This window comes from Carex rostrata, chromosome 14 (genome assembly GCF_964058835.1).
Source record: "Carex rostrata chromosome 14, lpCarRost1.2, whole genome shotgun sequence".
NCBI lineage: Eukaryota > Viridiplantae > Streptophyta > Magnoliopsida > Poales > Cyperaceae > Carex > Carex rostrata.
The window spans coordinates 3620916-3635927 of NC_135931.1; the positions used below are offsets into that span (position 1 = coordinate 3620916).

Below are 15012 nucleotides of genomic sequence, written 5' to 3' on the forward strand. Positions count from 1 at the left end.
TGCACTACTATAATATTTTGTGATGGATAGACAACATAAATAACATTTTTTTTGAGTCAAACATTCACAAGAAAAACGTTTCAATTTTTTTTGGGAGGACACATTTGCGTAAATTGTTCTGTGAATGCTCTTTTTTTATTTTATCATTTCAAAATGAAAAGTAAATGCTCTTTTTTTTTGTTCTCTAGAGTTATCGATATTAGTGATAACTGATAAGCAATAAGTTTATGCATTATTTGATTTACAGTTGACCATAAAACCAACCTCATTTTTCTCAATTTTCATATTCCTCGTTATTTTTTTATATTTTTATCCTAATCGCATGCGGCATAAAGAATCGCACTCAAATAGATTTTCGAAAGTCAAGAAGACTTCAAAGATAAAATACAATGCTTAAACGAGTTAATCAGAACTCTTAAAAGTCAAATGTGGGTAAACCACATCGTACAATACAAACCTACATGGCTACACATCAACCTCAACCTAGCACAGTACCACTCAAGTCAAGGGAGTTCAGATACAGTGCAATACCTAACCGTGTAGAATGAGATGTGAATCGTCCGTTTTAACCTGACACGAATCTCAAAACGGAAACCCCCCCCCCCCCCCCCCCACTTTCCTATAAGTTCTGAAATGATTTCGACTCGGTTGCGAATATTTTGAGTGTTGTAAAAAACGTCTGTTTAGGCTGATTAATCGGCCGATTAGTCGTTGACGGTAATCAAACTGTCACGGGTTTTCTCGATTAATCGGCCGATTATTTTCGATTAATTACTTGGCAACACCCTATCCGTCGGATAACCGCATATTGTTATTTATAACACTGAATATTTTATCCCTGCAGTACTCACTCCATGCAACCGGTATCAGATTCGTATCTTTTCGGGTACATGACTCAACACAATTGAAACAGACGGTCCATATTTACTCTCAGTCAGTGCCTATTCTGGATGGCACTGAGAGCCAATATTATTTGTGTTTTGAGATTCGTGTCAAATTAAAAGAACGACTCTGAACCGTCCGTTTAAATTGTACTCAGATAACCAGAGGGGATGTGAGAGATGCATCCATCTAAAATAATATATAATTTTTTAAGTTACGTTTTATTAAAGATCAACAACTTATAAATAAATAGATTATTGTAACCACATTAGATTAATTTTAGAGCGTTTAATTGTTAAATCTCTTAATCTTGGACATCTCTTAAAATCTAAAACCAATAATTTTTCGTCTGAATTTTCAATTTTATAAAATTAATTAAAAAAAAAACAGTAGTTGCTTATGACAGTACAATTAAACAAGTACGACGGCTTGAGTTTACAATCCTTATTTAAAGCCCAATATATTCGATCAGGGCTGTGTTCCAGATTGTCTACATCTCTTACAAAATATACTATTAAAGACTTCTTCTGCGCACTAACTTCCAAGTCTAAAAGCAATTAAGATGCACAAGGAGTGCAGAAAAAATTTCAAATGCTAATAAGGATTGAAAAATTAAATTAGATACTGTTTCGGGTTGAAGTAGAACAATTGAAACCAACATCGAGACAATATATACAAAAGCAGCCTTCATTATTCCATCTGACAACGGAATAAATATGATTTCACCTCTTCAAGTTTCAGATGTGCTACTTGATGATGCAATAGCCCTTTCAAGAACAATATTGACTATTTGAGCCACGTACTATACGCTACGGTTCTCCTAAATATACAGCCAATCAAAAAGTCTGAGCTGCTTGTCAGCTATTCACCGAAAAATTAAAATATACAGCTATATTCTGCCCATTCAATCAAAATGATCAAAATTAGGCTCCCGCTGCGTTATCGCCTCCACTGTAATCATGTGTGGTAGAGCTGGTGCCAGCTTCCTCGACGACATTCCTGTTTGGTTTCTTTAGTCTTTTTGGCCTCTGAAGAGCAATGCTGTAATGTTCTTCATTCAGAGTCTCAGGATTTGTTACATCATCGGCTGGAACTGGTTCCAAATCATCAGAATCTCGTGATTTTGGAGCTTTCTTCTGGGTACTTTGTCTTCTCTAAAATAAGAAAAGTGGACAACAAAATAAAAAAATGAACATGGGTAGAGATGCAGTCAAAACCAATATCATCTCAGAAGTACAAGATACCTTCTTATTAGGTTGATTATCTTTCTCTTGCTCTGGTACATCTGCTCCAGCATTGTTATTGAAATCCTCTAGGGTGACATTTTCACCATGTTCATCGATCCTAATTCCTTTTTGTGCTCTCTCACGTTTCTTCTTTTGCCGATCCTTGGCCTAGAGTAAAAAATAATGAAACAATAAGATGAGAGGACAATTCTTCATTCAGTATTTGTTCCTGTTTAATCAACGGAAACAGGTTACTCGATTGTAATATATTATTTTTCAAAATAGCAACAAGTAAAACAGATCAATCAGTTATAATGAAATGGCTTGGTGATATGAAAATATATACCCACGTACATGCAATATAATATAATTGAATAATGGAAGAAAGAAGAATGACCAAATTTTAGAATAAAAGAACCACCTGAATGGATATCTCTTTGAGCTTCTGTTCCAGCTGGCTGTCATCAAGGAGTAAGGAAACAACATCCTCTTGTTTTAAGAGATCTCCTTGCACATGTTTACCTGTCATAACTAACTGCTGCACAGTGTTTTTCTGGTTTGCTCTCTGTAATATTTTCTCTTCTACTGTCTCCTTACAGATTAATCTATACACGGTTACCTGCAAAAGGTACAACTTATCAGAAATTAGCCCAAATTATTTCCTATAAGAAAAACCACAGAAAATAAAAAAATTGGCTCACTATCATGAGCTTTACTTGCCTCCTTTGTTTGACCAAGCCGGTGTGCTCTATCCATAGCTTGCATATCCAAAGTTGGATTCCAATCAATTTCGTAAAAGATAACTGTGTCAGCTGCCGTCAGGTTGATACCCAGACCTCCAGCACGAGTGCTCAGTAGAAACACAAAAATATCATTTCTGCAACAGAGTGCAGATGTATATACATTATGTATGTACAGATGCATCTAAGGTAATAAAGGAAGATAATTTTTCAAGATTATGCCAGACCACCTGTTTGATGTATATAAACACCCCGCTAAATGAAAATTTACTTGACTTTGATGTGTAAATTTTTTCCACAAGGAATAAATTCTGGTAAAGACGAGTGCTGAACCGTGCACAACTACACTAAATGGTCGAATAAACCAAACCAGTATAATCAGCACAACAGCAGCGGACCAGACTGGCAGGGAATGAAATATCAATTTCAGGCCTACAAGAAACCCCAGGATATACAAATTTCATACCTGGTCTGGAAATCCCTGACCATGTCACGTCGATCGTTTATGGCTGAAGATCCATCGAGCCTCAAGTACTTATATTTCCTAAAATTCATGTAATCCTGCAACACAAGCAAAGCTTTTCAGTCCCAAATCAGTGAAATGAAACTTGGTTCATATGCTATATCAAAGAGTAGGTAATACATGCAAACCAATGGAATGTTGAAATCTGCAATTGCACTATTCATAAGGTATTAACAATTTACTATTTACTGGAAAATTGCTGGTTCTTTGTTAATTATTCATATGATGACAAGATGCAAGAAGAATGCAAAAATTTCCAAAAAAAGAAAAATGAATTACCTCAAGAATATCCAACATTTTTGTCATCTGAGCGAACAGAAGCACGCGATGGTTATTAGCCCGAAGGCGTCTTAGTAATATATCCAGTGTCTGTAACTTCCCTGAATCCTATAAATCCAAAAACAAAGATTAAAGATTTAGTTTATGATGCCTTCTATTGCTTCAGGAATTGTGAAGCACACCCTATTATCAAGAATTTTCAAAAATGATCTATCTATTATTCTGAGAAGCTCTCGTAAGACATCATACCATCAGTCTTAAACATACTAGTGTATTATGCTGATAAAGGGATTAAAAAGGATGCAATGACCAAAATGATTATTGAACGTCAATCGTATGCACGTTGAGAAAATCATGTCTAATTAGGCACTTCAAAACTTTGCTAATAAGGGCCTACAACTATACAAAATAAATTTGCCACTGACATTAAGAATGACATCATCAGAAATTTAATGGAGTTCAAGACTAAAAGTAGGGTCATTTTACTCAGTTTCTCCATAATATACTACACAGCTTGCTGGAAATAGTATTGGAGGGGCTCTTTCTATCAGCTTATATTTTAGAAGTATAAAACTAAAATACATGTAAGCTGGGATAAAAATGATACCGTGAGCATTTTGGCCGGGTCAAAATTTTGTACAGGAGGACATGAACCAAAGATCCTATAAGGTAGTTTGAGAAGGGGCCCACTGTCTGGTAGTTTCAAATCCAATTCTTGTATCAAATAATGTGGCTTGGTTGGTTCTTTAGGGCCGTTGCACTCAGATGTACGTGCAAATCCAAGATATAGCTTTTTAGTCCAGGGGTGATGTAGCTCTTCTGTTATTTGGTATGCCCAATTCCTATTTGAGCACCATGCATTTATCTGCAATAGTAACAAAGAAATTTACATGAACGCACATAGAAATATACAAATAATCGGAACCTCACCATAAACTGGCGCATACTGGCAGGTACAAATTACTGTCATACTAGTTTTAGTCCTTCATTTGGAACATTGGTTCCATCTTCAGGCAACCATCAATTTCAGTATATAATAACAAGATAAAGGCACTAAGGTCCCAAATAATCAGCACTTCTGGTTCTGCCTAAACTCATCCAGCCCAATAAAGATATGCTAGGATAAAATATTAGCAGCTTCATAAATGGATTTTCATATACACCCCTCTCCCTCTTTTCTTATGATATACAGCGTCCAAATTCCCAAGAGGCAGACAACCCAGGAACCACACCAATATGACAGACAAATCATAAGCCGCGGAGCAGAATGAAAGAAGTTCCATTAAAAAACAAATAAATCTTCATAGAAAAAAAATAAATCATACTCACCGGTGGAGCTCTAACTGTAGGAATGAAAGCATAAGCCGCACGCAGGAGTCTTATGTTAGATGACAGCCTCTCTTGATGTGAAACTGCCAATGCCTTAAATGGCTCATCAAGTAACCCAGTAGAGAGTTTGGCTCGGAGAAAACCTGCATCGGACTTAGTTGGTATCAACAACATCCTTGCAACAGCTCGAACCTTCCCCTTCTCCAAAGCATACGAACATTCAAGATGATCCCCCTCAGCTTCTATAAATGCTTCTACGGTCTCATCAACAATGTGCCTGTCCCATCTAATTATAGAGAAACTAAGCCTTTCGAGTAAAGAAGAATTTGCCAGGAACGAAACCTCAGTAGGGGATAAGTCCACTAGACGAGTAAAACCAAAGGTTCCAGACTCAAGACATTCATGACTCGAGCAATCAGATAGAGGCAATGTCGAATAGTATATTTTGTCAGGAGAGAATATATTGAGAAGTCTCGTATAAGACTCGCGTTGTATCCCTTGATTAGAAAATGAACATGGCAGCACTTTGTCATGTATTATCTCCTCATACACAAGCTTGGGTATCTGTTAAAAATTATACAGCATTTAAGTCATTGTAGAAGTAATAATTTATCAGAATAAAAGTAAAATTACTTGATGAACTGCAAAGCTTCAAGATGTCAGATATAATTCTGATACAAGAAATATCTCATATACTTCAAATAATAAGAACATCGTCTACATCTCTCCACACCAAATTTATTGTACAAAACCAATCGTCTAATCCAGAAAATGGAAAACAATGAAGAGAATATGCTTAATGTTTTTTATTCACATAATTTCTTTATTTTAAATTTTATATTACTCAAGATATTTCTCATTTTCAGTAATTGCATGATGTTCGAAATTTTATAGCTGTACAGGCAAAATTTTGCATTTAAAACAATATTACTATAAAAAAGAAGAAAAATGAAATATATTACCTTGTAGATAACTGGATTGTGCGCTCCTGCATAATGCACATCTTCGAGTTCCCCAAAAGGAGGTGAAGGAAGAGAATTTGAGACATCAGCAAAGTGGAAATAAGAACTTCCTTCATTTCGCTCAAATAACTCTGGATGATTGCAAACCTACAATTAAAAAACAGGAGAGTATTTGTAATTTACAAAAAACAAGCAACGATAAGGGAACACCCACTGCTGATTTTGTTTATCCAGTATCATTTTAATTGAATAAAAAAAATATTTTTTTTTATAAAAAAAATACATTTTTATCTTTTTCCAACAACATAAAAAGGCCAATGCTCTTTATTCATAGCACTTAAAAAGAAAAGAATTAAATCACTATCACCAATCCCGTAAAATGTTGAAATGTAGCAAGGACAGTAGGGAAGACAACAGCCAAAGTTCCTATCATATTTCCTCCTCAATAACGCATATCTTAAAAGGGTATGATTCAGAATGTCCCATCCAGATCAAGGGTGCAACTACCCCTCGCGTCCAGATAAGGAAAAAAAAAAAACTGGCTGGGATGAATCATCCCATCTATGCTAGTTTTGGATATATTCCTGAAACGATGCCATGTAATTAAATTTTATTTTATATAATGCTATTAATAAAGCAATATGTCAAAAAAGAATGTTGAGAATTTCATCAGAGCCAGTCACAAAAAAAAGTTGTGGTGCATGTAGATTGCCAGATGAATGGGGTCTTACTTGAGGGATAGATAACCACAGAGAAATGGTTCGCTAGAAAGGGGGTCCACACCCACTGCTGATTTTGTTTATCCAGTATCATTTTAATTGAATAAAAAAAATATATATTTTTTTTATAAAAAAAATACATTTTTATCTTTTTCCAACAACATAAAAAGGCCAATGCTCTTTATTCACAGCACTTAAAAAGAAAAGAATTAAATCACTATCACCAATCCCGTAAAATGTTGAAATGTAGCAAGGACAGTAGGGAAGACAACAGCCAAAGTTCCTATCATATTTCCTCCTCAATAACGCATATCTTAAAAGGGTATGATTCAGAATGTCCCATCCAGATCAAGGGTGCAACTACCCCTCACGTCCAGATAAGGAAAAAAAAAAAAACTGGCTGGGATGAATCATCCCATCTATGCTAGTTTTGGATATATTCCTGAAACGATGCCATGTAATTAAATTTTATTTTATATAATGCTATTAATAAAGCAATATGTCAAAAAAGAATGTTGAGAATTTCATCAGAGCCAGTCACAAAAAAAAGTTGCGGTGCATGTAGATTGCCAGATGAATGGGGTCTTACTTGAGGGATAGATAACCACAGAGAAATGGTTCGCTAGAAAGGGGGTCCACACCCACTGCTGATTTTGTTTATCCAGTATCATTTTAATTGAATAAAAAAAATATATATTTTTTTTATAAAAAAAATACATTTTTATCTTTTTCCAACAACATAAAAAGGCCAATGCTCTTTATTCACAGCACTTAAAAAGAAAAGAATTAAATCACTATCACCAATCCCGTAAAATGTTGAAATGTAGCAAGGACAGTAGGGAAGACAACAGCAAAAGGGCGGGAGGAAGAAATGTAGCAAGGACAGTAGGGAAGACAACAGCCAAAGTTCCTATCATATTTCCTCCTCAATAACGCATATCTCAAAAGGGTAAGATTCAGAATGTCCTATCCAGATCAAGGGTGCAACTACCCCTCGCATCCAGATAAGGAAAAAAAAAACTGGCTGGGATGAATCATCCCATCTATGCTAGTTTTGGATATATTCCTGAAATGATGCCATGTAATTAAATTTTATTTTATATAATGCTATTAATAAAGCAATATGTCAAAAAAGAATGTTGAGAATTTCATCAGAGCCAGTCACAAAAAAAAGTTGCGGTGCATGTAGATTGCCAGATGAATGGGGTCTTACTTGAGGGATAGATAACCACAGAGAAATGGTTCGCTAGAAAGGGGGTCCATCTGAGTAACCAAAGAGGAAGGGTTCACAGGAGGGAGGGGTCTCATCAGAGGGGCAAATTTCGTGGACAGGTTGGCTAGAGGAGAAGGTCTCCTGGATAAAAGTTGGTTTGCTGGATTGCCCAATTGGTAGTACCTCTTAGAAATGTTTGACAAAGGTAGAGAAAATACCAACGAGCAGGAGATTAAAAACAAAATTAGCTTGCACCAAACATCCCTTTATTATTTTACTTTGATATGAAACAAAACATACTGAAAAAGGTGCTAAAGTGATCTGAACATTTTTTTTCAGATACATATATTTATTGTAATGCACAAGCAATTAATTTTCAATTTCTTATATCTTTTATGGGCTTTTTTTTAGTTGATTGGTCAAATTTAAGGTGTCAACAATAACTAAAGAAAAGTACAGCTCCCATTCACTAATAATTTGAAGCTGCTCCAGAGATGGCACGCTCACACTTCTTTTATCGTGCTTGTGTAAAGGATGGGCAGCTAGTGGAATCTTGCGATAACGAGGGAGGATATGAGAAATACTAAAATTACTTTTTCTCCTTTTTCTGTGTGTACGAGTGGGAGGTAGCAGGGAATTCAGATCCAGTGCAATAGTAGGATGAGATCTGAGTTGTCAGTTTCAGTCTGACACAAATCTCAAAACGCCCCCCCCCCCCCCCAATATTCCAAATAGGTAGTGAATTGACTTTGGCTCGGCTGGGAGTACTCTACTCCCTCATGTACCTGAGGGGATACTCACTTGGTGGTGGGGTGGGGCGAGGGGGGATTGACATGTATCCTCAAATAAAGTATATTTGAGGATTATCCTCAACTTTTATTTGTTAAAGAGTGGGAAACACAATTTAAGAAAGAAACAAACGCAAAGAAAATAAGAATCTGTACCTTCCTCAACTGCATAACAATATTCATTAAATTGATCATCTTCTTCTCATTCAAATGACCGCGAGTTCCATCGAATAGCTCTGCAAGAGATATCTTGTTCTTTATAGCCTGGTAAAAGGCCTGCTGGCGAGAGCTCAATTTACAATGAACAGTGATTTCTATCTTTCCAGTCATTTCAGTTATTACATCTTTCTTCACACGGCGCAACATGAATGGTTTTAAAACAGCATGCTGCAAAAAGAAAAAAGAAAGAGAAGTATACAGTAATAATCAGAAATATACCCCAAACAAGAATTAATGTCCTTTCATGTTTCTTTAAGGTCTATTTATCTAAAAATGGAAACAGAAGTGCACTATTTTGTCATATCTGATGAAAGTGCTTATTTTAAGATTTGAAACATCTTCAATTAAACAGAGAAGTTTTGGTATTGTTTCAGGAAAATTATTTATTTATATTTACTTTTAATTAAGAAGACAAGAATATAGGACCCCAGACAAAATATGTGCTACAGTAAATTAATTTGCACAGACAGATTATAAAGCAGGGAAACGAGCATCCTTACCAATCTAGTTAGCTGATGCTCATTCAGAGTGCCTCCATGTTCTGCATGACTCTCAATGCTAGAAGAGGATAGAAAAGTAAAAACAATAAGCAGATAAATTGATATAAGAATTAAAAGAAAGGAAGATATTTCGAGTTCAGGATGTGGTACCCCTTGGAAAACCACTCATTGAACTGTTCGTGACTGTCAAACAAGGTTGGCATGATAAAATGAAGTAGAGCCCACAACTCCGCCATGTTGTTTTGTATAGGTGTCCCAGTAAGAAGCAAGCGGTTCCTGCAGTTAAAGCTGAGCAAAGTCTTCCACCGAATGCTGCAAAAAGATCAAACAATGAATAGACTTAAATTGAAGTGCCTTGCACAGAATAAATACAAAAAGGATCACACACTTAAAAAAAGCTAAATTTTGAAGGGCTTTAGAATCTGTACAACAGAAACTGCCACAGCTTGTACCAGCACTTCACTGTACAAGCTGCTATTAAAAGCTCGTATGAACTACTATTGAAGTTTTCAAACACACAATTTAGAATAACAAAATGCAAAAAGAATGAAATAAAATAGATTTTTGTCCTACCTGTTTGAGCTTTTAATAGCTTGGGCTTCATCCAGGACCATGTACTGCCACTTCACACGCCTTAGATATTTCTCATCCGATACAAGCAGCTGGTAGCTGGTAATTAAGATGTGAAATCCAGAATCCCTATAACCCAAAGCATTCAAGACCAGAAAAGAGTTAACACCAACATTTAAAAGATACACTGGATCAAACTGAAGTTCAGCTTCATTACACGGTACTCTTACCTCCTATAAAGACGCTTTGGGTTAATATTTTTTCTGAGAACAGTCCGCTCTGGAAGACCGCCCCAGTACGGAAGTGTCTTCAGGTCAGGGCAGAAACGGCTGACTTCATCCGCCCAGTTGTTCAGCACAGATGAAGGGGCAACCACTAGAAAAGGGCCCCATATATTTTTCTCCTGTTAATAGATTTAACAAAAAAAAAACACAATGATTGTACAGGTGAAACTGCCAGAAAGTAAAAGTAAATAGTAATGACAGACCTAAACTTATAGAAATGCCAAAAACTAACCTCAGCCAAATGAGCCAAAAAGGCCATTGCCTGAATAGTCTTCCCGAGACCCATTTCATCAGCAAGTATTCCATTAAGGCCCTGCATTTTTACCCAAAAAGTTACCTAATTAACAGCTTGAAGAAGAATCCAGACTTGCAATTGGAAAAGAGCAAGGAATTTTGGCCGAATACCTGCTCATAGCAGTTGACTAGCCACTGCAAGCCCTTCAACTGATATTCTTTCAAAGTGCCCTTAAACAGCTCAGGGGACTGAACAGTTGATTTTACAGGCATTGTTGATCTGAAAAAATGTAGCAAAGATAGTCAACATGAGATGATCCTTGTATAATGCTAAAAGATCAAAATCCTTCAGCATCGCACACTTTCACTTTCCATCTAACACCAGTGTACACCCAGTGTACCAGAATGACAAAATACTAGCCCACATCTACAGCTATAGACTCCAACTGGTACAGTTTCAGTCAATTCAGTAAGCTCGTCAAGACCCTCTAAGTGTAAATAAGGATACACAAAGACAAGGGGAGTTTCAAAACATAGCCATGATAACAAATAGGAAAAACATAAAAGCTTGTGAATCTTACGGATTTAGCAAGTCCATGTTAGACTCCGCAATGGCAGGATCAATGGCCGTACCGGCCAGCTCTGAAGCCTGCCGTAGCTTTGAACATTCTGTGTCAAAAGCATCAGTTATCTTCTTCTGCTGGGAGACAGCAAGTTGGGCTGCACGCAAAGCCTCTTTTTTTAACTCGGACTCCTCTGTGTCTTCTTCTTCTCCAGTCTCAGCTTCTCCATCTCCGTCCATTGCAAAAGGTTCCCCTTCACCACCTGGTTGCAGATTTGCCTTGTTTTGCATGAAATGACTGTACAGCTCAGTTTGTGAGAGTAGAAAATTAAGCCTCTGTTGCTGTCTCCTTGCTTCACGTAGCTCTTCTTCGCGCTTCAGTGCCTCGGCTGCCTCTTTCTCCTCTTTCTTTTTAATTTCGGCCTGAAAACATGTCAATAATAGACAGTTGAAGCAAATCAAAATCCAAACATTAGTATTGAACTACTGGAATTCACTACAGGAGAAGTTTCACAACATGTCGTCATCATAAATCAACATCTACAAGTGATTTCTCCTTTATTTAGAACTATGTGTTCAAATTAAATTAACGAGTATAGAAATGGCCAGCTGGCGTGGCAGAAATAAAACTAAGTAATACTAACCTGTTCTTTATCAACTCTTTTCCAGAATATCAACATATCCCTAGCTAGCTTCCTGGTACGTATTGGGGCACTTCTCATCAATTTCAAAGATCTGCTCACCTTCAATTTCACCTAGATTACAACATCAAAATCATCAACCAGTAAGTTATTTAGATACAAGTTGAAGCTTATGATACATATAAAAACAAAATAATAATCCAAACCTCTCTCTGGGAGGCCTCGGCAAATCGCTTTGCATCTAGCATCTGCTTCTTATGCAGGTTTGTAAATATCCTTTGATGGCGAGGAATATCCCTTCGTGCAATTGCAGCCCAACATTTCAACATCTTCTCTCTCTCTTCTCTCTCAATAACAGAAGGATCTTTCTTTATTATTGGCTTTTTAGGCAAACTGCGCTCTATTATCTATAGAAGAATGTTCATCCAAAAAAAAAAGATTATCAAGAAAAGGAATCAAATCATCCCAAGCATCATACAGCTTCAGAGCCAACAGGTATCAAATAAAAAATTTCAACTAATACCCTTCTTGTATTGGTCCAAAATCCAAATAAACCCCGTAATAACCTCCTACTGAAGATACCCAAACTATATCCCAACCTTTCCAATCTACAAAATGCATATACTCACTTGCTCCATGGAAGCACAGTGCTGATGAAAAGTTAGGGGCATCATTTGAATGAAATTTGATGTATTGAGGATATTATAGTTCCCGGGGGGGGGGGGGGGGGGGGGGTGTGAATGGTATTTTCCAAGCGCTGAATAACTACAAATCTGATATCTAGCAATCATTGCAAACTTATCCATAATAAAAACTAATAAAAATAAACAGTTATAGTAGATATTGCAAACTAAACTTTAAATAAATATTAGAAGATATTTAAACAGTTAGTATAGATATTGTAAACTAAACTTGCCTCGTATGTATCTCCTTTCTCCAACACTTTAACATAGTAAGCCTGCAAGGTGCCATTTTCAGTCAATATAAACCGCCGGATCCGACCTGCAGCTCCCTCTGGAATCGCAAACGAATCCAGGTTCACTTGCAGACTAAACTTCTCGGCCTTGGCCCGAGCCTGAAGCGACCCATATTGGGTCTGAGGCTGGCCCAGTCCACGCCGATTTCCAGCCTCAGCTCTCTTGTCACTTGCAACCATTGCAGCAATCGAGCGCAGATCCAAAGACCCCTTCAGAAAAAATTCCTCCACGCGTATGTCAGAGTAACTGGGCAGCTTGAGTTCTGCTGCAAGCCTGTCGTAGGTCGGTGGTACCCTGTATGTTATTCCTTCACCTAAATCGAGGTAGGGTGAGTCAAGGGAAGAGGCAAGCCTCGTAGCTAATAAATAATCAGGGTGCAACCGCGACCCCTTTTCCTTATCATTGGAGAACCTGGATTTCTTCGGAACGGGCTTTCGGGTTGGCATGGTCCGACCTTTATCTGAATTAGTAACAGATTCCACAGTCCGAGACCTTCGGTAGGTCTGCACATGCTCTGTAAGCATGGATCGGTAGTGATCCTCGGTGATTCCATAATTGTAGTCATCTGATGAGTCGCCATTATTTTCTGGCTCAAACGAGTTTCTCTTGCGTCGTTTGGTTGAACCAGTAAAACTGTTCGAGGCACCATTGTATGTATTTGACAAAGATCCTGGACCTGAATTAAACATCACGAAATTTAATATGAAAAAGATGGAAGCAAGTAGAAGGAAACAAAACAATTTTATTTGAGCTGTACCTACTTTTTGAGGTCATGTATGTACTGATGTACCTTAGGACTTCAGGACATATAAATGTGCACTTTTTTTCTATGCATCTGAATATAAAACCTACTGACAAACTTCATTTTCTTTCTATGTCATAATATCTAAATATATGCGTATTGTGAAATACAGATCCTGCTAAAAATGTTTAAACCAGGAATGAAGTTCTGCTCTGCAGGAACTAAAAATTAAGATTATGAAAGAAAAAAAAAATGGAACTTAAGCAAAGAGGGGGGTAACAGAAAGAGCTAAAGATGAGAACACAGAAAATTACCTTCACTTCCATCAGGACTACTACTTCCATATTGGTCAATATCATCAGGCAAAGGAACTTGAAAATTCACCAAAGACTACAAAAAAAAAGAGGGGAGGAAATTACAACAAATAATACATTGACATGGAGATGCAAGATTCACAAAAGAACTTAACCAATCAATGTCAACGAGCTAGCGCAAACCCAAACAATTGCAATGTGCACTAGCAAGATACTCGTTTAACCTAAATTCAAGACGTTTTCTTTAATGTTGTACTTAATTGAGTAATATGAAACAAGTACAGATATAATGGATGAGCAGTATATGATCTAGGATTAACAACTCGTTGCACTCAAGTAAATAAATACAAAAAAAAAAACATCAGTTTCCACGAGAATCCAACCAACTAAAGAAACTATCAGTTTCCAGTAAAAGAAACACCATAATTTACGCCGCCTGGCAATTTTGGAAATATATCACCGAGAGGAGCCACGAGAGGGAGAGAAATATGACAAACAAACCTCGAGATTGAAGAGATTGGAGTAAGAAAGGCCGCCGTTAGCTTGGTGCTGCCGACGCGCGTCCATTAGCGATAGGGGGTTAGGTTTAGGGTTTCAAGAGATAGAGAAGAAAATCTACGAACCAAACTCGGGTAGCTTATAAATTGTAGCGCTAGTGAGGGGAGATGATAGAAACGAGAAAGGGATGATAAAATAGCGGCACGAGAGAAGCACGTGGGGGAACAGAGATAATTTTGAAGGCGTAGAAGGAGAGGTAGGGAAGGCGGGGGGATACAGAGGCATGGCGAGGAGAGAGGGAAAGTAAGAAGGAAAGTGAGACGGTGCTGTTGGGTAAATATTTTAACAGAGCATTTTTACCTTCATGCAGCGCACTAGCTATAGAATTATAACATAGCTGCATACGGTTTCGTGCGCTTCGTGAAGCTGAAACGTCTCTGTTAAAATATTTACCCGTGCTAACATGCGCTGAGACGCTGGAAAAAAAATGAGACGGGATGCTAAGTGCTAACATGCGCTAAGCCGCTGAGGAAGCAGAGTCCGGATCTGAGGTGATGCGCCGAGCTTCAATCCGGACCGTCCGATCAGAATCCGGTTGAATTCGATCTTAGTACACAGTGAACGGATCAGATTCAAAATCAGAAAATGAGGTACGTTAGGGGACATGAATTCCAGGTTAAACGCATTTTATTTTTCCTAATTTTTTTTTTTTTAGTTAGCGCCTTAAAAACTAAAAAAAATCAGAGCTCGTCTGTAATTTATAAAAATAAATAAAATTATTACAGCCGTAAGCAGGAAGCACACAACTAC

The 15012-nt window shown here is 37.2% G+C and overlaps 1 protein-coding gene across 2 annotated transcripts; it reads right to left on the reverse strand.

The window, feature by feature from the left end:
* Nucleotides 1-1555: 1555 nt before the first annotated feature.
* INO80 (DNA helicase INO80-like protein) lies at nt 1556-14533 on the reverse strand. Of its 2 annotated transcripts, none has more exons than XR_013514991.1 (22): nt 14206-14533; nt 13705-13780; nt 12588-13324; nt 11878-12078; nt 11675-11785; nt 11050-11453; nt 10640-10748; nt 10467-10547; nt 10181-10353; nt 9954-10079; nt 9531-9692; nt 9381-9438; nt 8818-9048; nt 5942-6088; nt 4980-5543; nt 4258-4515; nt 3651-3758; nt 3315-3409; nt 2810-2985; nt 2530-2727; nt 2127-2276; nt 1556-2036 (listed from the first exon to the last, which is right to left on the reverse strand). XR_013514991.1 is itself a non-coding variant. In XM_078315692.1 (22 exons), exons 1-22 carry the CDS (start codon nt 14269-14271, stop codon nt 1806-1808), a joined length of 4443 nt encoding a protein of 1480 aa, XP_078171818.1. In that variant the 5' UTR covers nt 14272-14533; the 3' UTR covers nt 1556-1805. The 2 variants fall into 2 exon arrangements, 1 of the variants encoding a protein (XP_078171818.1); XM_078315692.1 differs by having other exon boundaries at nt 2829-2985.
* Nucleotides 14534-15012: the final 479 nt, after the last annotated feature.

Excerpts from the sequence above, each read along its gene's own strand:
- INO80 (XM_078315692.1), bottom strand. The coding sequence starts at position 14,271 with ATGGACGCGCGTCGGCAGCACCAAGCTAACGGCGGCCTTTCTTACTCC. Across the intron at positions 13,325-13,704 it reads TAGTCCTGATGGAAGTGAAG|GTCCAGGATCTTTGTCAAAT; the intron begins GTAATTTTCTGT and ends TGTTTAATTCAG. Across the intron at positions 9,439-9,530 it reads AATGAGTGGTTTTCCAAGGG|CATTGAGAGTCATGCAGAAC; the intron begins GTACCACATCCT and ends ATCCTCTTCTAG.